General features: G+C 41.9%; 2 protein-coding genes across 4 annotated transcripts; one reads left to right on the forward strand and one right to left on the reverse strand.

Moving 5' to 3' along the window:
• The first annotated feature begins 2848 nt into the window (after positions 1-2848).
• Positions 2849-3883, forward strand: LOC122415277 (uncharacterized). The gene has a single exon (XM_043427260.1). The coding sequence runs from the start codon at positions 2849-2851 to the stop codon at positions 3881-3883; it is 1035 nt and encodes a 344-aa protein (XP_043283195.1).
• Positions 3884-9875: 5992 nt separating this feature from the next.
• Drat (Death resistor Adh domain containing target) lies at positions 9876-22908 on the reverse strand. Of its 3 annotated transcripts, none has more exons than XM_043427147.1 (4): positions 22628-22908; positions 12901-13450; positions 12617-12798; positions 9876-12366 (listed from the first exon to the last, which is right to left on the reverse strand). In XM_043427147.1, exons 2-4 carry the CDS (start codon positions 13438-13440, stop codon positions 11949-11951), a joined length of 1140 nt encoding a protein of 379 aa, XP_043283082.1. In that variant the 5' UTR covers positions 13441-13450; positions 22628-22908; the 3' UTR covers positions 9876-11948. The 3 variants fall into 3 exon arrangements, with proteins under 3 accessions (XP_043283082.1, XP_043283083.1, XP_043283081.1); XM_043427148.1 differs by lacking the exon at positions 22628-22908 and adding an exon at positions 18372-18504; XM_043427146.1 differs by lacking the exon at positions 22628-22908 and adding an exon at positions 14147-14571.
• Positions 22909-23237: the final 329 nt, after the last annotated feature.

Consider the following 23237-nt stretch of genomic DNA (forward strand, 5'->3'; position numbering starts at 1 on the left):
ACCCGAGGGAGAAGAGGTTCACGACGACATACCCAGTGAACAAGATGGCAACGACGAGGACCACGATTTCGATTATCTTCAATATATATCATTCCGCTTTGTATTTTGAATAATAAAAAATCATTTTTGTATCGTAAAATTACCTTTTCGTTTATTTTATGACGTGCATGAATCCATAAAATATTCCCCATTTTCAGGTGCTCAAATAATTCAACTTTTTGGAACCCACACAAAAAACACTATATTCTTTTGAAAGCTCATAGTCTAAGCTAAAAAAAACCCTAGAACCGTTTTCTTAAATATTTGTTTATTTTGAAGTTACAAATTTGTTAACAAAATCCCATTTTTCCGACTTTTTAGACGACTGTTTCATTTTTATTAACAACGGTTTTGAACTTTTGAGTTAGGTAGCTGCTGGGTCATGTATAGTAGACATGACCAATAAGTAACCCAGAATTTTTTCAAATTTTTTGGAAGCCTACAAAACCTTGTAAACTCGACTGTTCCCTAAAGTACCCAGTATACACACCGCGCACCGAAAAATATAGTGTACACACGCCGGGTTATATGTAAAAACGTCAACGCCGTATGTAAGAGTAGATGAATGAAAACTCGGAAACTATGTTTCCGAGCACACTTCCGATATATAATGGTTCAACAACTTAGACATTCGAAACAACTTTTTTCAAGAATACTTTTATAGCAGCGAGACTTTACACACCAGTCTAGACGGTCTGAACTTTCCGATACGGCCCGCCTCTTTTGTGTGGCTGTGTGTCTGTGTGTGGCGCATGCATGAAAAAAACAGCCTCATTGGTTGAGCTAAAAGGCGGGGGAAAAAGCCAATGAGGGTGTTTAAATAGCATCTCTACACCGCGAGCTGAATAAAACACAATGAAAGAGTCGGTCCAAATTTGATATATTTTCATCTATAAAGAGAAAATCGTCGCTCCGAATTGGATTTTCGAAGCGAAGCATCAATAATGATTCGATCTATTCGTTATTTTTGTATCCCGTTTCAAATGTAAATATATAAATATATTTGTTAATTTACCTTATTCTTGTTTTATTATCCACCGAAAAACTTTCTCAATCCTCGATCGAAATATTTTCGTTCTTTCCAACATATTTATCAAGTAACACCACACTTATTTACATTTTTTAACCGACGGGGAATAAACCGATCGTGAAGATACACACGTAAATAAACACACACAAATTACCGGCATTCTCTAACGTTCAAGAACTCATCGGACACAAGAAGCGCACGTGTCGTAACATAACATTTTTCCAACATCTAATGAAGAGCAATCGCTCGGCGGCAATAATTGGCAGATATTATGACGCGAGAGTTTGTTTCTCATGCGAAATCGATTCACGGTAAGAGGGGGGCGCCCTATGCTTATACATGGGGCCGACTGATTGTTACCAACTATCACTATGAAATAATCGTCATAATTAATATATGGTTTTGGACAGTTTTTTTCACGTCTAACCATAAAAAATGCATTTTTAACAAATTGACGATCTCAGGAAAATATTCTTATTAATTTAAGAAATTATTTTCGATAATTTTTTATACCTTAATTTGCGTCATACGAATTGACAACGGCGCAAATCACGTTATGCGATAGCGGTCACCCAACCTCAAAATCACCAAAACTTTCAAAATCAAGGTAGGGACTAGATTGGCCGAAAATGGCCGCCGTGAGTAGGGACTAGATTGGCCGAAAATGGCCGCCGTCACTATTTCCGGTCGGCCAAAGTCACTAGCCGAAAAAAACGGGGTAAGATAGTTGTAGAAACAAGGCACAGATGTCGCAATAAGCTTTTTCGTCGATAATTCAGAAATTACAGTCTCGGCGGCAGGGGTTCTCAATGAATTGAAATACGCACACCTAGGCCACCCGAGACTCGTTATCGTAGCAGCTGCTGCACGTCGTTTTGACGTCAGGTTATGGTCTCAAAGTGTTGTTTCATGCGGAGTGTAAACAATGAGATGATTATCACCATCATTATTAATTCGTGTTTAATAATAATAATTATTATTATTATTATCATCAAACACGAATTAATCGCGTCATTGATAATTGATTCCTTCCACTTTTAACTAATTATTTTCATTCATCAAGTCTCGCGGAAGCGTATCTATTTTCATATCTATTCATATAAGAATGAGAACCCCTGCCGCCGAGACTGTAATTTCTGAATTATCGACTAAAAAGCTTATTGCGACATCTGTGCCTTTTTTCTACTACTATCTTACCCCATTTTTTCGGCTAGTGACTTTGGCCGACCGGAAATAGTGATTGGCCATTTTCGGCCAATCTATTCCCCCCTGTGGAGATTGTCCGAAAAAAATAACACCAAGACGTCAGGGTCTAGTTCCAAATGTTGAGCACAGATGTCGCCACGGACGACAGAGTGTGGCAGCACAGGCCCTCTCGAGCACAGAAGCAGCGAGATTAGCCGGTAAAGAAGAGAACGAGAAATGGGTAGATGGTTACCGCCTCAGCTGTGGAGTTAGTCGGTGCGAGAGCGTGAAGCCGAATTGGTGTGTTTTTGTAAGAGATAAAATAAATATTAATTAGTGTTAAAAAGGCCTCTCTATTTCTTCTCCCGTATTTCCGGTAGAGATTAGGACCTAAGTAACCACAGTGGTGACCCCGACGAAGAAGACGCAACAAAAAATAGCAATAGAAAAGAGTAGTGTGTTCCCGCGCAAAAACAGCGCAACACATGGGTTGTGGCGCCGAGTCATAACCTCTTTTTCAGACATTGAGAAGCGATTAGCGCAGAACAATTTTTATCTCACTCGCAGCGCATTAATATCCTAGCGCATTCCGAGATGAACAATTTGGTACATACGCCAAACCGGAGGCTAGACGGACTTTCGTACAGCACCACCGCCCGGAACACAGTTCCGCAAAACGCGGCCCCTCCGCAGAGCACGATCCCATCGCCGGATTCACACGGCTCGCAAACACAAGACGATCCCCTGAATCAGTCTCTCATTGATTTTGAAGGAGCAGATCTTTCAAATTTCAACAACGACAACAACAATCAAGTCATGGACATCAGAAGTGCTCGGTTGGAACCCTTTTGGGTCCATGCGCCGAAGCTTTGGTTTATGTCAGCAGAAGCGTACTTTCAACAACACAGAATAACCTCGGACACATCCAAATTCAACGCAGTTGTCACGCATTTGGGTTCAACCGTGATGCTTCAAGTCTCGGACCTCGTAGAGGATGCACCAGTAAACGATAAGTACCTTACAATCAAACAAACTCTTATTGAACGGTTCTCCGACTCAAAACAAAAACAACTCAACAGGTTGTTAACGGAGATGGAACTGGGCGACAAAAAGCCATCGCAGCTGCATCGAGAGATGAAGAGACTTGCGGGCGATAGCCTCTCCGCTGAAGCCCTGCGTACCCTTTGGATGCAACGTATGCCATTTAATGTGCAATGTAGTCTCGCAGCGTATGAGGATAATCCGCTGGAAAAATTAGCTGCAATAGCAGATCGCATGACAGAGCTCACACCATCACCGCACAATCACAGTTTCGCTGTCAATGCGATACACAAACCATCGGCAGGCGATACGGCAACAACCGACTACGGTCAGCGATTGGGACGTCTCGAGAAAGGCTTAGCAGAAGTGACAGCGTTACTAAAAAAGAATCTTAGCGTGTCCAATACAGGAGCTAAAGACGAGGAGAGTTCCAGGCAAACACGCACACGAGCAAGAAGTCGTTCCAGAGACGCAGCAATATGTTTCTTCCATCGACGTTTTGGGCCAGCGGCCAGACGATGCGAAAAACCATGTGTTTTTGGTCCGACACCATCAGCAACAGCAAATACAGCGCCACAGGAAAACTAAACATGCCGCCGTCAGTCAGCTCGGTCAGCGACGGCATTCCTTTACAGTTCCGGCTGCACATCACTGAAAAACAAACGGGATTGCGATTTTTAGTAGATTCGGGTTCCGATGTTTCCATAATCCCTCGTCACAGTATAAAAAACATCTTGAAAGCGGGAGATTTCAAGTTATACGCTGCAAACAACTCAGAGATACGGACTTATGGAACTAAACTGTTCGTTCTGAATCTCGGTCTGCGTCGAGTTTTTAAATGGCATTTTATCATCGCAGAGGTGTCCCGCGCTATTCTGGGAGCAGACTTCCTGTCGCATTTCGATCTCTTGATTGATTTGAAAAGGAAGCAACTCGTCGACAACACGACGGGTCTCACATCTCGTGGGAACGTAGTGAAAACGACAGAGTACGACGTGTCGACCATCGACCAACAAGCAGATTACAAAAACATTCTCACTGACTTTCCTGACGTCATCTCGGCCTCAAAACCGCGCACAGGTATCAAACATACGGTCGTGCATCATATTGTCACGGAAGGGCCACCGGTAGCTTCTCGTCCACGACGCCTGGTCGGAGAGAAGCTGGTTGCCGCACAGAATGAGTTTAAATACATGATGGAACAGGGATGGTGTCGACCGTCAAACAGTCCATGGCAAAGCCCTTTACACTTGGTGGCAAAAAAATGCGGAGATTGGAGACCATGTGGAGATTTTCGACAACTCAACGCAAAGACTATCCCAGATCGCTACCCAATCGCGCACATCGAAGATTTCGCAAACAAATTGCACGGAAAAACAATTTTTTCCACCTTGGATCTCGTTCGAGCGTATCACAACATTCCGGTCGCCGAGGAGGATATACCGAAGACAGCGGTAACTACACCTTTTGGGTCTTTCGAATTCGTCGTAATGCCGTTTGGATTGTGCAATGCTGCGCAAACGTTTCAGCGGTTTATCGACACGGTGCTGCGGGATTTAGATTTCGTCTATTGCTACATTGATGATATACTTATTGCCTCAAGCAGTGAGGAAGAGCATCAGCGACATTTACGAGCCGTTTTCAAACGCTTGTCAGATTACGGGCTCACGATCAATCTTGCGAAGTGTGCCTTAGGAAAGTCAGAAGTGTCCTACCTGGGCTACACAATTTCGGGAGACGGCACCAAGCCACCGAAAGAACGAATACAAGCCATCGTTGATTACAAGAGACCAGAGACGATCATCGAACTCCGCAGATTCTTGGGCGTGGTAAATTTTTACCGACGTTTCATTCATCGGGCAGCCGACATGCAAGTGCCGTTAAACGAATATTTAGTCGACTCGAAGAAAAACGATAGACGAGCAGTAAAGTGGACGGAACGATCGGAAAAAGCATTCGAAGAATGCAAGAAGAGCATCGTAGAAGCAGCATTGCTCACACATCCTACAGAGAATGCACCCCTTTTACTCACTTGCGACGCATCGGATGTTGCGATTGGGGCAGTTTTAGAGCAGCAGGAGCAAACAAGCTGGCGACCTTTAGGTTTCTTTTCGAAGAAATTAACCGAAACCGAAAAGCGTTATAGCACCTACGACCGGGAATTGCTTGCCATCTATAGCGCAATCAAGCATTTCAAGCATATGATCGAAGGACGAAATTTTGTGGTGAAAACTGATCACAAACCACTTACCTTTGCGTTCGCGCAGCGTCCCGACAAAGCTTCCCCTCGGCAATTGCGGCAATTGGATTTCATTGCACAATTCACGACGAAAATCGTGCATATCGCGGGATCCGAAAATGTAGTAGCGGATGCTTTCTCTCGGTTAGAGGAAATAGACATGCCGGTCATCATCACCACTCAGGAGCTACAGGTGGAACAAGAAAAGGACGACGAACTTCAACAGCTTCTTCGCTCCTCGACTTCGTTGAACATGAGCAAACATGAAATTAACGAGCGCGAGTCGCTATACTGCGACACTTCATCAGGAAATATACGCCCCTACGTTCCAGTCACGCTTCGGAAACGGATTTTTGACGCGGTCCATGGACTTTCACATCCAAGCGGACGCACAACAAGCAAAATGATTAAAGAAAAATTCGTGTGGCCAGGGATGCGCAAAGATATTTTGCAAATGGCGCGTACGTGTCTGCCTTGTCAAAGAGCCAAAATACAACGACACACGAGAAACGCGGTAGGTAAGTTCGACACACCGGATAACCGATTTGACCACGTGCACATCGATATCGTCGGTCCGCTACCGCCATCACAGGATTATCGATATATACTAACGATGATCGATCGATTTTCTCGATGGCCCGAAGCAATACCTCTACGAGATATCACCGCGGATACGATAGCCACCGCATTTTATGTGCATTGGATTGCGCGCTTTGGCCCGCCTCTGACGATCACGACTGATCAGGGGTCGCAATTCGAATCAACACTTTTCAATGCACTAGCTAGACTCGTGGGAGCAGAGAGAACACGAAGTACAGCGTACCACCCAACAGCGAACGGTATAATAGAGCGTTGGCATCGATCGCTCAAAGCGGCGCTCATGTGCCACGAGTCGTCGGCATGGGCAGAAACGCTTGCGACAGCGCTGTATGGGCTTCGCGCCTGCTACAAGGAAGACCTGAAGGCGTCCGCCGCCGAACTGGTGTACGGTACACAGTTGAGACTGCCAGGAGAATTTTTCGGAGAGAGAAACACAGCGGTTGGAAATCCACAAATTTTCGTAGAGAAGTTCAGGTTGCAGATGCAACAGCTTCGCGCTACTCCCACGGCACATCACTCAAAAAAGAGCCTGTTCGTGCACAAAGATCTGCATACTTGCTCCCATGTTTTCCTGCGCGAAGACAGAGTCCGCCGACCTTTGGAGCCTCCATATTCGGGACCATATGAGGTCGTGGAGAGAGTAAGCGATTACGTTTTTACCATTAAGGTGAAAGGGAAAAACATCAACGTCTCAACAGAGAGATTGAAACCTGCATTCACTATCAATCAGCAAGAGCTGGATATAAACTTCAACGCATCAGAAAAACCTCCGGTGATACCGGACAGAGCTGTCAAGACGTATCCAGGCAAGAAGAAAGTCAATTTTGTGACGCCTCCGCTCGGGGGGGAGTACTGTGGCAGCACAGGCCCTCTCGAGCACAGAAGCAGCGAGATTAGCCGGTAAAGAAGAGAACGAGAAATGGGTAGATGGTTACCGCCTCAGCTGTGGAGTTAGTCGGTGCGAGAGCGTGAAGCCGAATTGGTGTGTTTTTGTAAGAGATAAAATAAATATTAATTAGTGTTAAAAAGGCCTCTCTATTTCTTCTCCCGTATTTCCGGTAGAGATTAGGACCTAAGTAACCACAAGAGATTGTACATATCTCTCATTATTCAAATAGGCAGAATTTGTAATCCAGCTCAAGATCATTTTTCATATTTCGCTCACCATACTTGTAAACAAAAATCGTTGGTTTATAATATATATATATCAGTATACAGTTATACTCACGTTTACAGGATAACGGCCTTCGATCGTCTTCCTATACCTTTTTTCTCTTCCTCAATGATCCTCTCGCTCTTACTCTTCCCTACGATCTTCTTATTATCCTGCTCCATGGTTCCGATCACGAAGAGCTTTTCACATGTCTTCCACGCACCTTATTCGTGCTTCCATGTTTTTAACTTTTGTATTATACATCACTTCACCGCATCACAAAGTGAATCGTAATCGATTATTTATCACACATTTATATTTTGCAGGTCTCTTTTACGAGAACGAACTTGCTTGGGTTCATCATCAAAAATGGAATTTTATACCGACGCGAGAAAAAAAAATAACTCGTTATTTAATTTTACCAATTAAATATGATTTTTAACGTTTTCATATTATTAGAATAATAAACTCGTGTGTGATATGAGTGAAGATTTTTAATCCTATGAACATTTTTTTTTGCGCAAATAGATAAACCAATGTCGCGTATCAGAAACATTCGCAGCGTCAACCTGTACGCCACCGTTTTGTGTAGAATCGAGGGTGCCCGCGTATGCATGTGAACGCCGTGCACGCGCGGTCGGCTTAGCTCGCTTGCGAAACACGTACGCGCACGTACGAGCATATGCACACGCGGCTTCCCACGGCTCTCGAAAGCTGTGTTACAGGCGTGCATTAAACTGTAGCTGTTACCAGCTCTTACCTCATCGATACTATTCTCGAATCACCATCATTTTAGAAATATTCTTCCCCACGCAAATTTTATGGCGATATAATAACAATAACGCCGAGAGCGAAGCGTTATCCCCATATCGGCTTATCCATTTAATATAGCGTCAAAAAAAGGCAAAACGAACGAATCGTTATTTTTCATTCAATTTTAATTCTAATTTTCGTTTCGTTGTGTTTTTGTGCCTTTTATATATATAGAAGGTCCTACATTTTTTTCGTTCTTTTACTTTGTAATTTAGGTGATAAATAAGTTGCCTGAGTGGGCGTAAAATTACTGTTTTTATAAACTTTATCAATTTTCATTGGTTTCTATTTCATTTGGTTACCGGTTATTATTTATTCATAATTTCATTAAATTTTTCAATTGATTGAAAAAAATTAAAGCGGAAAATTATTTTAGTCACTAAGGATAAAGTAGAATTCTGCGCGTCGTATTTTATGCTCCGGTTTCTCAATTTCTATGAAATCTACCAACGATTGCCGTGTGTATACTGTACGAATAGCCGAACGTTCTCACGCTCTACGTTAATCCTCACCCCACACCGAACGAGCGGTGAGTGAAACGAAACGTGTTGCACTGCGCACTCTCTCCTGTCCCGCATTCGGGCCTGATTCCACTTCTCCCCTCTCTCCACGCTCGGCGAGCAGCAGCGAGCAAAGCACGCGCGCGCTCTCTCCTTCTCCCATTACAAGCGACCAAGCATAAACACGTGATGAACGTAAACAAACCGAACAAATTATCCAATATATCCATTCGGAATTATTCAAATATCACATTTTTCTACACCGACCGATTACCATAATTTTATCAATGCACAAACATGTTTGCACCGAACTGTAAAAAAAATGTTAATTATCCAATAAAATATTATACAATACTCGTACATGGAATTCTAAATAGATTCTAATTTTTTATCTAATAAATTTGTGTATTCTCACCAACAAAAGTGAAGTAGTGACATAATATGATAAAAAATTTATGTGGTATAAAAATGTTTTATTCTAGCTGTGTATATATAGAAACATCAGGTGATAGACATTTTTAATCCCTTGTAAACGTGCAGTTTTCGCGATGCGATTCATACCGATAGAAATGTGTTCGGTAGAAGACCAACCTCCTAAACGTTCGATTAAATTTAAATAAAACAGTGAATCTTGTTTATTTGTTTAACGCTTGCCCAGTATAGAAAGATTCACGATAGCGAAGGCACGCGCATATAGCACGCATGGATATCGATTTGTGCAGAGCGTCAAAAGAGCGCATTCTCCAAAAAAAAAAAAAAACGGTTCGATCGCGATGAACACCTAAGATATTGTCTCGGGCTTTCACCGATACTATCCCTTCCCCCCCTCGATTAATTTCATTCTGTTCCAATTATATATTATTTCTTTCGAAAAATATTATATTTTTGAAAATTGTTCGGTGATTTTGTTTGACGATATAAATCATCATCCGCTTTCTGCTAAAATCGTTTATAAATCATTCGCCGTTGTTTGGTATTGCACCCGAGCGATGACTTACTTATCACTATGATCCATGCATTCGATTGAGTTTCGACGAGATTTTCGACAACGCGAAGCTCCATGTTCAAGGATTTTTGCACATCACGCAACGGTGGTATTCAAAATATTCAATATTATGAAACTAATCGTTCAACACGCTCGTTTAAATTTTCTATATCGTTGATTAATTCCCTCAACACAATTGTACGCTATCGCGAGGGCTCTATACTTTAGGACCCTTTTTTCGATTCGTTTCATGACGGCGGGTTGAAACAAAATCAGAGACGAAAAAGGTGTTTAGAAAAACAACCTATAATGCTTTATTGTTACATCGTTCGTATAATACAATCACTGCTCATCGACAATCGTTACAACACAATTATTTAACGCGATAACTTAATTCTACGCTATAGTCGTATTGCGTAATGAAACGAAAAAAAAAAAAGATAAATAACGAAAGAAAGCTGAAAATGAAAAAGCACAGTCTTTTGAACATACACTTAAAATATGTACAATATGTATGTATACGAATACATATGACGCTCAGAATTGCTTGGCGTTACTTGAAATTTATCATTTTTACCGATATATATATATACTCCCCACTCTCATTGTGTATTCTTTGTATCTTTTTTTCTGCATTCAATACTGTACTAAGATTAAACAACAAGATACGTGACGATTTTTTGCTCATTCGGGCATTTTTCGAGTTTCTCTTCATATATAGTACGATACAATAAATTCGGTATGACTTTTTCTATAAATTGCCTTGTGTTTTCTTTTGATTTAAAGACGAATAATAATGAATAAAATCCGCCTAGATGTTGAAGTAATGGCATGAAATATTATTCTTGTAATAAATAAACGCGGTATGTTTCCGCGTATATCGAACAGTGTTAATGCTTGCGCAATCTCAAGTTTTTTCTCTCTTATATTCTCTTCATTATAATATACTTTGCAAAGCATCGTGTCCGTATCCACGCGGGAACACAAAATAGTTCCTTTTCATAACATAATTCTTCCTAATTCGATACCTCTATCGGTTGATCGAAAGCGAAGAACAATCGATGTGATACGAGTCGAGGAACTCGATAATTTGTTACAAGAACAATGACGAGCGATATAGTTATTCAGCGCGATTTTGTGATCTCATCTCGCACGTACGAGGATCCACGAACCAACCCGAAACTTTTCTTTAGCACGAAATATTCCGCGACAATTCGGGAAAGAGAAATGCAACACGGATTAATGCTCCATGGCGAAATTAGAACGACTGAAAATTTAATATTACAAACTTAATAAAGCAGAAGCATCGATGGGAAACATAAAGTTCAACTGATCAAAAAATTACATCGTTTTCCACCTCTTTGCGAGGAACTCCGGAGTAGTAAACCTTTTGACTAATTCCGAGATTGAAAAATCGATCAACCATTGATATTCTGCTTATTATTGTTCGATATAACCTTTTTTTGTCAGTGAATAATCAAACAGTTTTTGCTGATATTTTTCTTGCGGATTGTAAATAATCATCCAAATTGGTATAAAACGACGGAAAATTGTTTGATTATTCGTAGTCAATGACGAGTAAAGGGTTCATCGAACCACACGTGATTTTTAATAATCACGTCGTTCTAGTACCCCAGCAAGAATGGTTATCTTATTATTTGATATCTTCATCGCGCTCGTCGCTCAATTATACCATGCGAATCGATTAATTAGACCAATTTCTATTGTTCGCGCGCGAATGCAAATTAATTTGTGCGTATACGCGTGTGCACGTGCGACAAATTCTTTCTCTGATATATACGAATCAACATTTATTTCGTCCATCATTTATCGTATCTATTCGTTTCGACTTTGAACTTTTCATACTACTTCATACTATTTAACTTAATCCCTCGGTCTCCATCACTCCCGCACGACCCGCTGTCTCGAATCCCGAGCAGAGCACAATCAATACTAATAATCGATCAGTGAAAATAAAATCCCTCGTTATCCGTCACTCGCGAAGGAACGTTAAAAAATATCGAGGATGGAACGAACGCCGGCTTTTCCCCTCCGGAGGACGAGAGCCACCGAGCAAAAATGCGGCAAAAACATAAAAGATCGTGTACCCGAACGCGCTTTCAAGTTTTCATTCAAAAAATATGAATAATAATAAAAACTATCAGTTCAACGCAAACGAACGTTTTGACCATTAACGATGAGCAACCGTTGCGGGGCTCGTTGTCTCATTCGTTAACGCATCGACTATGCGCGTTTCACAATCACGATTTACAAACGCGACAGGTACACCATAATCTCAATCTCTCGGATCTCTCGTCGAGGTTTTCAACCTCCGGCCACGTGTATTAAAGATCCCGCCCGGTTTAATCGGTTGGATAAAAGCGGAGAATCGCTCTGCCATGAATTTCCGAATGACAGAGCTTTTGGACGACTTCGATCGCGTCATCGGCCGAATAAACGGTGTGAGGCGGTGGCTCGATCTCACCCGAACCGACCAACGCTACGAGCTCCCGTAGTTGTTCCAGACTTCCGGGCTCAACCGATTTAATATTTTGCTCCAATTCTTCAGCTCGTCTACTGAATTTTGGCAAAAGTCTGTCCGCCACGTCTTTTATTATGAATACGACACCGCCCTTGCTCAGACATTGCATACTGCGATGGAGACTTCGCGATGTCGTACCAAAGTCGATAACCACGTCCACCGGGCCCTGACACGCGTCGATCGTACGCTCGATCAGCTGTTTCTCGTACAATCCCTCGTTCCACTGCACCACGTTCACTCTGTAACGACGTATCCTTTATTAGCTTGTTATATTATGAAAAAAATAATCTTATTTCATTTCTCCGGCCTTAATTATCTTTCGAACTCTCGATCGTCGCCGCGCAATTTATACTGATTACAATAATCTTATCGGGGGGCGACGATACACGACGGCGGATCCCAATCGTTTTTATAATCTCGCCCTCCGATAATAACGATTCGTTACCGATAAATATAAAATAAAAATTTTTTTTTTAACATTCCCCGTACCGTCGAAATTCCGGATCCATGAGGAGCACGTCATCCTTGAGAGAGGCAACGGTTATCATAACTTTGTCCTTCATGTTGCTGAAGTAATACGCGGCAATTCTCAACGCCCATAGAGCCAGACCTCCTGTACCAACAATGAGAATTTTGCATACACCGGACTGACCGCGTTGCTTCACCAGTTCCTGCGAAAATCAACAAGCGCAACCATCAGTTTTATAACTAAACTCTATATGATTACATCCGAATTGGTGAATGAATGTATATTATTATTATTATGAGTGTACCTGAACGTGTTCGTGAACGGCGAAAACTGTATTCATGGCGAGTAACGCTCCAGCGGGTAACATAGCGGCAACGCTGAGGGGCATCGCATCGGGTATTTTGATGAGATATTTGAGATCGTGAACGACGAGGTATTCCACGTAACCGTTCGGTATTCCATCGAAGGGATAAAGGATCACGCGGTCACCGAGTTTGTATTCGCAGTCGTCGGGGACACCGGAACCCAGGGATTCAACGACCCCGGCAACTTCGTAGCCGGGAAATAAAGCGGCATCGCGAAAACCGTGATGATGTTGGTTCGGCATTATGGGAAAATCGGTCTCGACCGAGACCTCGGTCGCGAGACTGCTCGAACTCGAAACCGATGTCAAAGACGATAGACTCGGTGAACGTCTCGGATGGTAACAAGCACCGGCGCACACTACCCGTATTCTTGCACCTTGACTCGGTACATCCGGGACCGGAACGTCGATACTGAATACGCATTCTCGACCAACGACGCTCGGGCTCTCGATCGATAATTGCCGACACAGCTTATTCATTCTTGTTTTCCTGCAATCACAAACGTCATCAACTTTAGCAATTATTAATAAGCACATTAATAATAATACAATTTTTTTTGTTTTTTTTTTATCGACATTTATTCCTTAATGCGCGATTGAATTTCGCGCTGCTGCGTGCACGGCAACAATAACAAAAAATCATGTTGCAACATTTGTTTCGAATTTATTCGAGCTGGAAAATAAATTCCTTTCAGCCAACATTGTATCATCGAGATTTTTCTACATATTTATTCCTCGTATCTCGCCTCTTAATTAAGCTTCGTTATATTGAACTTTAATATATTTAAACAAAGAGAACTCTGACTCGCTCGAGGTATCGCAGCTACAATACAATCATGGGGACTATGGGAATCCTCACTCCATCGACCATCGAAAATCCTGAATGATGAATCGAGCGGGAGCGAAAAAAAAAAAATACGAGATCTCGTTGCTCCGCGTAAGCGGAACGAAGCAGGTTTCACTTTCGATCAGCTGATCGCGAGCCGTTCTTGACGTATCCGCGCAATGCTTTACCGCAGTAAGCCGCGCACAACATTTTTCAATTACAGGAATGTCAAATCAACGGAACGTGTCTTCGCGGCTTCGTGGAAAAAAAAAATAAAAATAAAAATTGCAACAAGTTTCATTTCATACTCTCGTATAATATACGATGATGGTGTATTGTGAAAATGAAATTTTCGCATACCCGTCATTGTAACGATTGTGCGACGAGTGCTGCTGGGCTTGTGCGGTGGATGCAACTTCAACAGGCATCGTCGCGAAACAGCCTTTTGTTTTCGCAGACTTCGAAGAAGAAACAGCCAAGTTTTATCCAATCGATGCACGCGCTGTATTATAAAAAATCGAGTCACCGCCAAAAAAAAAGATCACATTAAAATCGTTGCCGCCGGGTGATATCGAACTCAAATAAATTATTCGTCGGAGCAACAGAAACTGCGTTAACAATCGCGACTCCGATTGAGCGAGTACAACCTTTCTCGTCGTCGTAATATATTACGCAAATAATAAATAACAAAAGAGTTTCAAAACTTTGAACAAACGAAAGATTTTCAAATTTGTCATTCACCAACAGCTGCGCGTGACGTATAAACTGCTCGCAGAGTTTTGCCGTTTGCTTTTATAACGAAGCTCAGGAGCAGGTTACACCGAGCTACGGCGTGTTTCGTGTGTTCGCGCAACGGAGGGGAATGTTGGGCTGCTCGACTCATGGTGGGGATAACCGGGACGTGCACTCGGGAAACGCGTGCTACGCCTCGACGTAGCATCTGGACTTGTTCTTTCGTTTCGCCGTGGTTATTCTTATATACGCGTCTCTCTCATTAATTAAACTCTGATGGAAAACATAGTACCGAGCCGCGTGATTCAACGAGAGTATTTACTCACCCACGCAACACGCGTGTTTACCTGTTAAACGGCAGGCCTAGCCCTTGTTTCAACCATTTCATTGTTATATGTACCTATTTCCCCCCCCCCCCCCCTTTTTTATTTTCTCATGTTTATTTTTATTTCGACGACTCTTGCACAATTTGACACGCAATATCGAAACGAACCTTGAATTCGCGTTTCAATCTAAAGCCCATACTACCCATCATTCGACTGACTAATAAAAATTTGTTTTTCTTTTTTCCCCTCCCTTCGTTATCATCGTTATATGCGGGGATTATATCTGGGTCTAGGTTATGAAAATACGTCACCGGAATGTTGACTCCGCCGTCCATCGTATATGTATAAGTGTGCAAGTTTCGATTGTTAACGAATTGAAAGCAGCAGGGGCTTTGATCGGTGCGATATACAAAACAGAGTTTGATTCATCGATGGCGCAATGACGCACAGCGGCGGGTCGTTTACCCCTTCGAGAATCTGTAATATCTATAATATCTGCTCTTTCGCCCGCGTGGTTATTGCCTAATGAGGAAATTGTTTTCGTTTGCGAATTAGCGTTCGTATTTTAAGGTTTTGGGCTTATTCAGCACGATTTTTATAACCCACGACGTGATTTTGCGACGTTCCGAATAAGGTATAACCTTGCGGGCTCCGACTCACCGCGGAAGAAAACTGCTTAAACACTTTCATTAATAGGTATTCGCATTGATTGTACCAATCCCGATATAGCCAGAGTTTATATATATTTTCCAAGAACACACTTGTATGATAATTTATAGTGACAAGGAAAAGAAAAAAGTTTGCGAATGCGATAATAAACCTGGCTGGCGGCTTGCTTCTCGATTAATGTTTATCTATATCTAATTTCTGATCGAGTCCTAGGTTAATGGGACGTATAATCGTATTTTCCCCACGTCACCTTCAAAATCTCCTATTTTCATCAGCGCTCCATTTTCCCCATTGTCCATTATTTTTATCGCGGCTCCTCACGATCCAAAACTATTCGAAATAATATAATATCTCAGCACCCCCTGTCGCTGTGAAAATTTGTTTTCCCGTCGAATCAACAAGGACGTTGTCTATACATGCCCGAGCAAATGTTGTGCTATACATAATGCGCAGTCCCCCCATAATTTATCAACCTTTTTCCTCCTCCTCTTCTTGCGCGTCTATCTAACCGCGGTGCTCGTGAATTGCCGCCGCTCTACGCTAAAATCGAGCGAACCAAGTAAACAGGAAAAAATGTAACTGATTACGTGACCGTAGACCCGTCGAGCCTTGATATTAGTCATTTGATTGCCCTCATATACGCTGTTAGGATCGATGAATAAAGATCGTATCGCCTGCTTGTGCGGAGATTATTAAAAAATCTACAATTGGTGCGAATTGGATTTTGTCTGATTCGTCGAGAGCCGGGTATACACGGAGAAAACCTCGCGCGAATTGCTCCCGCGCACGGTTTCGCCGCAAGTACAAGTAAAGACAAACGGAAAATTCCGTAGAAACGATGAGCCATGCACTCGTTATTACGAATCGGAATAACGAAGGAAAATTTCATTGAAGCCGTTGAAAAAATTGCAACGGCTCGTCGTTCCAATAGCCAAATAAAGGGAAAATCTCAAGTGACCACAATTGGCCCGAGTTAACCCTTATACTTTCGCAAATTCGCAAATATATATAGAAGCCTAACTATGACAATTATATAGATTGACCTCGTTCGAAAGGCATAATAGATTTGTTGTTCATCGCGTAGCAAAGGATGAGTCACCCCGGCCTCTCCGGCCCCCTCTGCGCCTTCCGCACCCTGTCACATGTAACACCGAACAAAGGCTCAGTTTCATCGAGCAGTTTAGACACGTAGCGCGTACCGATACACATTTTATATCGTAGAACCTCCTTCGAGAAAATGAAAATAAATTTTATTAAGGACTTTCGGTACGGCCGATACAATGTTGCCATGCTAAACCATGATAAAAACATAAAAAATTTCAAAAAGTTGAGAATTTTATAAAATTTGAGGTATAAAAAAGTTTAGGTATACATGTAGTTACTCGACAACTAAGTAGAAGAAAATTTTGAAAAAATTTGTGTTTCCGCACTTGATGTTGAAGAACATTATCACCAAATTTCATCAATTTCTTAATATTTCGACTTTTTTTCACCGAAATATCATATAGCATAATTGGAAAAATAAAGATATCGCGCGCGCTTGAATATGTTACCAAATATGAGATGTTTCAAAGTGACGTAAGGGGCACGCAAACGCGTATTATACCGCGGCGGGTGAAGGTGAAACGGCCGAGCGCACCGTTTCGACGCATCGCTCGCGGTAATTCGCCTGCTTGGAATAAGACGCGTCTACACATCTTACGTACTCTTCCGAGCACAATAATAGATCCTACGAAAATATATACGAGATCGCCAGCAAGGGTTCGGAGGTTCGAAAGACTGCTTTTTGAAGCAGGCGCTGTCCAAATATGGAGGATCTTGAAAAAATTTCAAAAAAAAGATTTACCCGCAGCAGACCGCGACGAGGCACTCGGGTAAAAGAGTAAAAAAAAAATCAAGTTCAAAATTTCATTGAAAACGAATGAAATAAAAACTCGGTCATATTACAATTGTATCATACGAAGGAATAAAATATTTTTAAGACGCAACGCGATATTTCTCATTCCCATGGATATGACTTTACGTGCGTATTAAAAAACGAACTTTGTCCCCCAAGAGACGAGGCTCTCATTCTCATTCTCGTTGCAATTATTAAGAGGACACCGCGTTGTTGAAAAAACGGAAAAAGAACGAGAGACCCGACGAGATCTTGACAATACTCGTAATAATATACGTACTATGTAACGATACAACAAGCCGTTCCGATTTCTTGTATCTCTATCGTATAATGAGAAATTGAGTTCTATAGGCTCAAAAATAACTCGTGCAGCAACAATCGGATCGGTCAACACGCGACGAAGAACCGAATACACGGGGTATATTGGACCCCGTGCAGCCGTTTTTCGAGCGACGATACCACATAGAAATTTCGAGAAAATGGGACCTGTGGCCCTCTCGGTCGACCGTTCGAACCTTTGAGAAGAGAGCCTCTCATCGTTATTATTTGAAAGGGCGTGTTAGTTTACTTTTGATAGTCGATCAAGTCAGACAGCGTGATTTCTCAGGTTTATAGAACGAGTTGATTTTTTTTTTTTTTTCAATTGAAAATTACGATTTCTACATAAAGAGTCATTTTTCCTGCATTCTTTTCTTTGACATTTTTTTTAATATTAAAAATAACACGAATAGAATATAATCGTTATGGTCGTATCTTAAAGGTTCAAAATACATTGCAGTATTTTTATTTTATTTTATTTTTTTTTTTACAGTTTTTCAATTATTTATCGTCCTCCAAAGTGAGTGCGGTACTTTGGACCCCGTGTGACTATTACGCCGCAGAAACTTGAGGTGTGACTAGTAAGGGTTAAAAAAAAAAGAAACAAAAAAAAACGAGTTTTTCCAAAAAGTTAAACAAATACCTTTATTTGATTTCGTTCTCAATGCTATATTGGGACTGAAGAAAAATATCAAAAACGATCGTGTCGTCCCTCGTCGAAGGTCAAACTGGAACAAGTGGATACTATACTTGGGCATCCGGCAGCGAGGATGAGCAGCCGCCCGCGCGCCTTCTACATATTCTCACAGTGTTTGTAGTACGCTCAACGAGCACAAGCTCATGAGATTTTTCTCCCCGTTTTTTAATTCTTATTCTCAAGACGCGACAAAGTCGAAAAAATAGTTGTTCGAAGAAGCGGAGGGGTCGGGGGGACGAGTGAGAAAAACAAAAATATATGCGAGTACGGGGAGAAGGGTATACAAGGATGAAGGAGAAGAGGGGAAATGGGAGCGGTGGTAGGGGAAGAAGCGGTCGATGCCGTCGTCGAGTCGGCTGCGGTGCACGTTGAAATCACGTGGACAGCACCGGGGAATCGCGTGTTCGTCGAGACTGTCGAGCGAGCTAGCATACCACTCGTCGTCGCGAACGGTGCGGCGTTAGGCTCTCGTACTCTCTCGTAAATCCGCAATATATATATTATATACACCGGGACGCTCCTGGCCTGCTGCATTCGCTCAGCACAACCGCGATTCTTTTCACGCTACTCCCTCTGCTCTATATAACTCCGGATGGCCTTTACAGACTTTTTTTTCACCAACGAGAATAAATGCTCGGGTCAATTGTCACCGGCGTACTCGCAAGGCCGTTGCTAATCGTCACATTTTTTATAGCTCATTATCTCAATGACGGCTTGTAATCCATAATTGTATTACCTGCGCGCTTCACGGCTGCTGCAGAATCACTCAAAATCTCCGAGCGTTATTACCCGTACAAATATTTATGCCGCTATGACCGATTTTCTTGCGTTGTTGCTACTCATCCCGTCGCTCCGCATTTGTGGTTGGAAAAATAAACGAAAAAAAATTTTCAGGATAAACGTATTTGAAGCATCAAGTATATATATGATAGAGCCTTCGTAAGAAAGATTTCCAAATTTCCAATACAGCAATAAAGCTGCTAAGCGCTGACCCCAAAGCAGATCGCGAATCTTCGATCTTCGATAGCCTCGTATCCCGCTTTCATTCCTCTTTTTTATTCCATCTTTTCGTCACTCATTTTTTTTTTCAATTTTTTACCAACGATTAATCAACCGTATAGTCACCGCCGCTGCGACACATTGCTCACGGAAATGTTCAAGCAGTGGTTACCACCACAACTGTCGCGACTCTGCTGCTCCGCTCATTGTGAGCCAAATAAGAGTTTTACCTACTATATCGTGCCATAGGGTTAGGATTCTATATCGTGATGTTTATTAATTCTTATACGAGCATACATAGTCATTTTTTTGTGAAACGAGAACTTCCGATAAAAATAAATATATTTGTACCATAGCATAGTAAATTTTCAAACATTTCAGCGGATCAGCGACACTCGTATTCGAGCTCTTGGAATTTTACTATCCTCGAAAAATACAACGAGAATTACAACGATTTTGCTGGTAAAAACGCGTTCAATATATTTCTCTTCGCGTATATTTCGAAATCGAAAAAAAGATCAAGCTGATGAATCAAGTATACTGAATTATAAAAATTCGTGACTGATGAAAGTCAACTCCGAGTTTCGAAAGACACGAATTAAATATTTTCCACAATTCCGGAAGATTGTTGCATTTGTGAAAAGGATAAGGTTCCGAAAAGCCCATATGCGCGATTGATTTGGGATTTGGTACCCTTATGTTTTTGGCCATTCTGAGCATGAATCTGACAATTAAAATGGGCGCAAATGAAGCTAACCCCCCTTAAATTAAAAAAACACGATTTTTGAGAGGTTTTTCTTAGTTATTTTGGAAAATAATGATTGGAGACGAAAATATTATAGACAAAAGTTGTAGATTTTATAAAAATACATCTTTTTTGTTTTACACATTTTTTTTTGTAAAATCATTATTTTCTGAGAAGAAGAGCATAATGTGTAAGAACAGAAAAACGGAAATTCCAAAAAATGGAAATGTACGAAACCTTAAGTTAAATAACAGTAAACGTCATGCCAGCAAACTCAAACTCAAACTGAAAAACCCAAACCCAAACAAACCCAACCCAAATCGTTGGGTGGGCCCGGGACACCTTCGATGTGTGTGTGGAATCGTTGGGTGGGTCCGGAGCACCTTTGATGTGTGTGTGGAATTGTTGGGTGGGTTCGAAGCACCTTCGATATGTGCGTGAGTGTGTGAAATCGTTGGGTGGGCCCGGGGCACCTTCGATGTGTGTGTGGAATCATTGGGTGGGTCCGGGGCACCTTCGATGTGTGTGTGGAATTGTTGGGTGGGTTCGAAGCACCTTCGATATGTGCATGAGTGTGTGAAATCGTTGGGTGGGCCCGGGGCACCTTCGATGTGTGTGTGGAATCGTTGGGTGGGTCCGGGGCACCTTCGATGTGTGTGTGGAATTGTTGGGTGGGTTCGAAACACCTTCGATGTGTGTGTGGAATTGTTGGGTGGATTCGAAGCACCTTCGATGTGTGCGTGAGTGTGTGGAATCGTTGGGTGGATCCGGGGCACCTTCGATGTGTGTGTGGAATCGTTGGGTGGGTCCGGGGCACCTTCGATGTGTGTGTGGAATTGTTGGGTGGGTTCGAAACACCTTCGATGTGTGTGTGGAATTGTTGGGTGGATTCGAAGCACCTTCGATGTGTGCGTGAGTGTGTGGAATCGTTGGGTGGATCCGGGGCACCTTCGATGTGTGTGTGGAATCGTTGGGTGGGTCCGGGGCACCTTCGGATGTGTGTGTGGAATTGTTGGTTTGGGTTTTTTTGGGTTTGGGTTCTTCTCGGTTTGGGTTGGTTTGGGTTTGGGTTTTTCGGTTTGAGTTTGAGTTTGCTGGCATGACGTTTACCGTTATTTAACTTAAGGTTTCGTACATTTCCATTTTTTGGAATTTCAGTTTTTCTGTTCTTACACATTATGCTCTTCTTCTCAGAAAATAATGATTTTACAAAAAAAATGTGTAAAACAAAAAAGATGTATTTTTATAAAATCTACAACTTTTGTCTAAAATATTTTCGTCTCCAATCATTATTTTCCAAAATAACTAAGAAAAACCTCTCAAAAATCGTGTTTTTCTAATTTAAGGGGGGTTAGCTTCATTTGCGCCAATTTTAATTGTCAGATTCATGCTCAGAATGGCCAAAAACATAAGGGTACTAAATCCCAAGTCAATCGCGCATATGGGCTTTTCGGAACCACACCCGCCAAATCATTTGAACGAAAATCACTTGAACCATAGGTCCAGCACTGAATAGAGACCAGCAGTATTTCGCAATGAGAACGGTACACTCTCGAAGATTTCTCAACTTGTTTGAGAGATGATTCAGTATTATATATAGTTTGCTTGCTAAATCGATCACGATAATGACCGAACGAGTGACCATCGTTCAATCGTTATATGAATTAAAATGACAAAATGACATAACGCGACAAGTTGAATTTATTTTGGCCACTCACATTATTGGAGGATGAAGGAAATGCACAAATATTTGTGCTAAAAATGGTATAGCGTCGGTATTATTTATAGCACCATATAGGTATAACGACACTTGCAAATTTTCAGTTAGATCGATGTCAGTAACAGCAGCATTTCCATTGGGAATGAAGCTTCAAACCGGAGGAAATAAACTTCGAAATTTGCTTTTCAGGTATATTCGTTGTACGAGAATACGACGAAAAAAAAACAAAGGTGGAGTCTTTGGGGAGAAAAAAAACACGTACGTTCGATGTTTTGTCCGGAAGGGCGAGTTTTGGAGGTCACCTGGAGGTCACGAACCTTCAAGAGACACAATGCGAGAAAAAAATCAGAGAGACAAAGTTCGGACCATTTTCGCGATTGGATGATAAAAATATTAAAATAAACTTTATAGGGCACAAAGGAAAATCGATACGAGATGGAAAATCGTTAAGGGACACCGAGCACGCGTATGTATATATAACACAAGAAATAATAAGGTAAAGTCCGTTATTTCGAAATGAAAATAAAGGGTTGTTTATCGATCGTTAGTTTGCGCGTGACGCAGATTGAATAGGCCTCTCTCCCGAGTGGCCAGCTATAGCTGTATGCCAGGAATGACGCAGATAAAGTCAACCTCGGAAGAAAATCACTACCGCAAAGTGTTGAACTTTGGTTAAAGAAAAAAATCCTACGAAAAAATACAGCAGTTTTCAGTAGTCCACGCACGGCACGCACTTACCGCAATTACAGCAGATCTGGACAGCGCGCAAAACGGCGAGAGAGGAGGCGGAGAGTCCTCGATCTTTTCCTACACCAAGATTTTCAATATTTTTTCTCTACTTTTTTTTGGCGTTCTCACTTTTTTTTGTTCACTTCGAATGTGAAATGACGACGACACTCGACGAATGGGGGCAAAAAAAGAAAACGCAAAGTATCACTGGAGACAGAGTGCGGACTCGAGTTTATCGACGAACGCTCGCGCTCACGTTCGTTCCTCGTTCCGACACCTCGTTCCATATACACTTGCTGCTGCACAACAGTCAGATTACTGTATGGGACAAGCGACAAGACTGCTATACCAAAACGGGAAGAAGAACTCTGCGCATCCCAAGAAATTACAATGGTATGCGCCGACGCCGAAGGGACTCTCTCGGAGGTCGCACGTCGATAGGTTCGTATGCGCGCGTGTTTTCATATGCCACAACGTTTTTATTTCTCCCTAATAATAATAACTCCTAATAATAACTTGACCGTACGCAGAAAGTACGAAATCTCGCGTCGTCAACTCGCGCTATATATGTATACATGCTCGCGAATCATCAACCGCAAATATACTGTAACAAAATTTT

Source organism: Venturia canescens, chromosome 8, assembly GCF_019457755.1.
Source record: "Venturia canescens isolate UGA chromosome 8, ASM1945775v1, whole genome shotgun sequence".
In the NCBI taxonomy this organism is placed as follows: Eukaryota; Metazoa; Arthropoda; class Insecta; order Hymenoptera; family Ichneumonidae; genus Venturia; species Venturia canescens.

What these genes read in the sequence shown, in the direction of transcription:
- Drat (XM_043427146.1), bottom strand. Translation starts at nt 14,214, where the DNA reads ATGCCTGTTGAAGTTGCATCCACCGCACAAGCCCAGCAGCACTCGTCG. An exon ending in CACAATCGTTACAATGACGG is followed by an intron (nt 13,451 to 14,146) that starts GTATGCGAAAAT and finishes TTGTGATTGCAG; the next exon opens with GAAAACAAGAATGAATAAGC. An exon ending in CCGTTCACGAACACGTTCAG is followed by an intron (nt 12,799 to 12,900) that starts GTACACTCATAA and finishes TGATTTTCGCAG; the next exon opens with GAACTGGTGAAGCAACGCGG.
- LOC122415277 (XM_043427260.1), top strand. Translation starts at nt 2,849, where the DNA reads ATGAACAATTTGGTACATACGCCAAACCGGAGGCTAGACGGACTTTCG.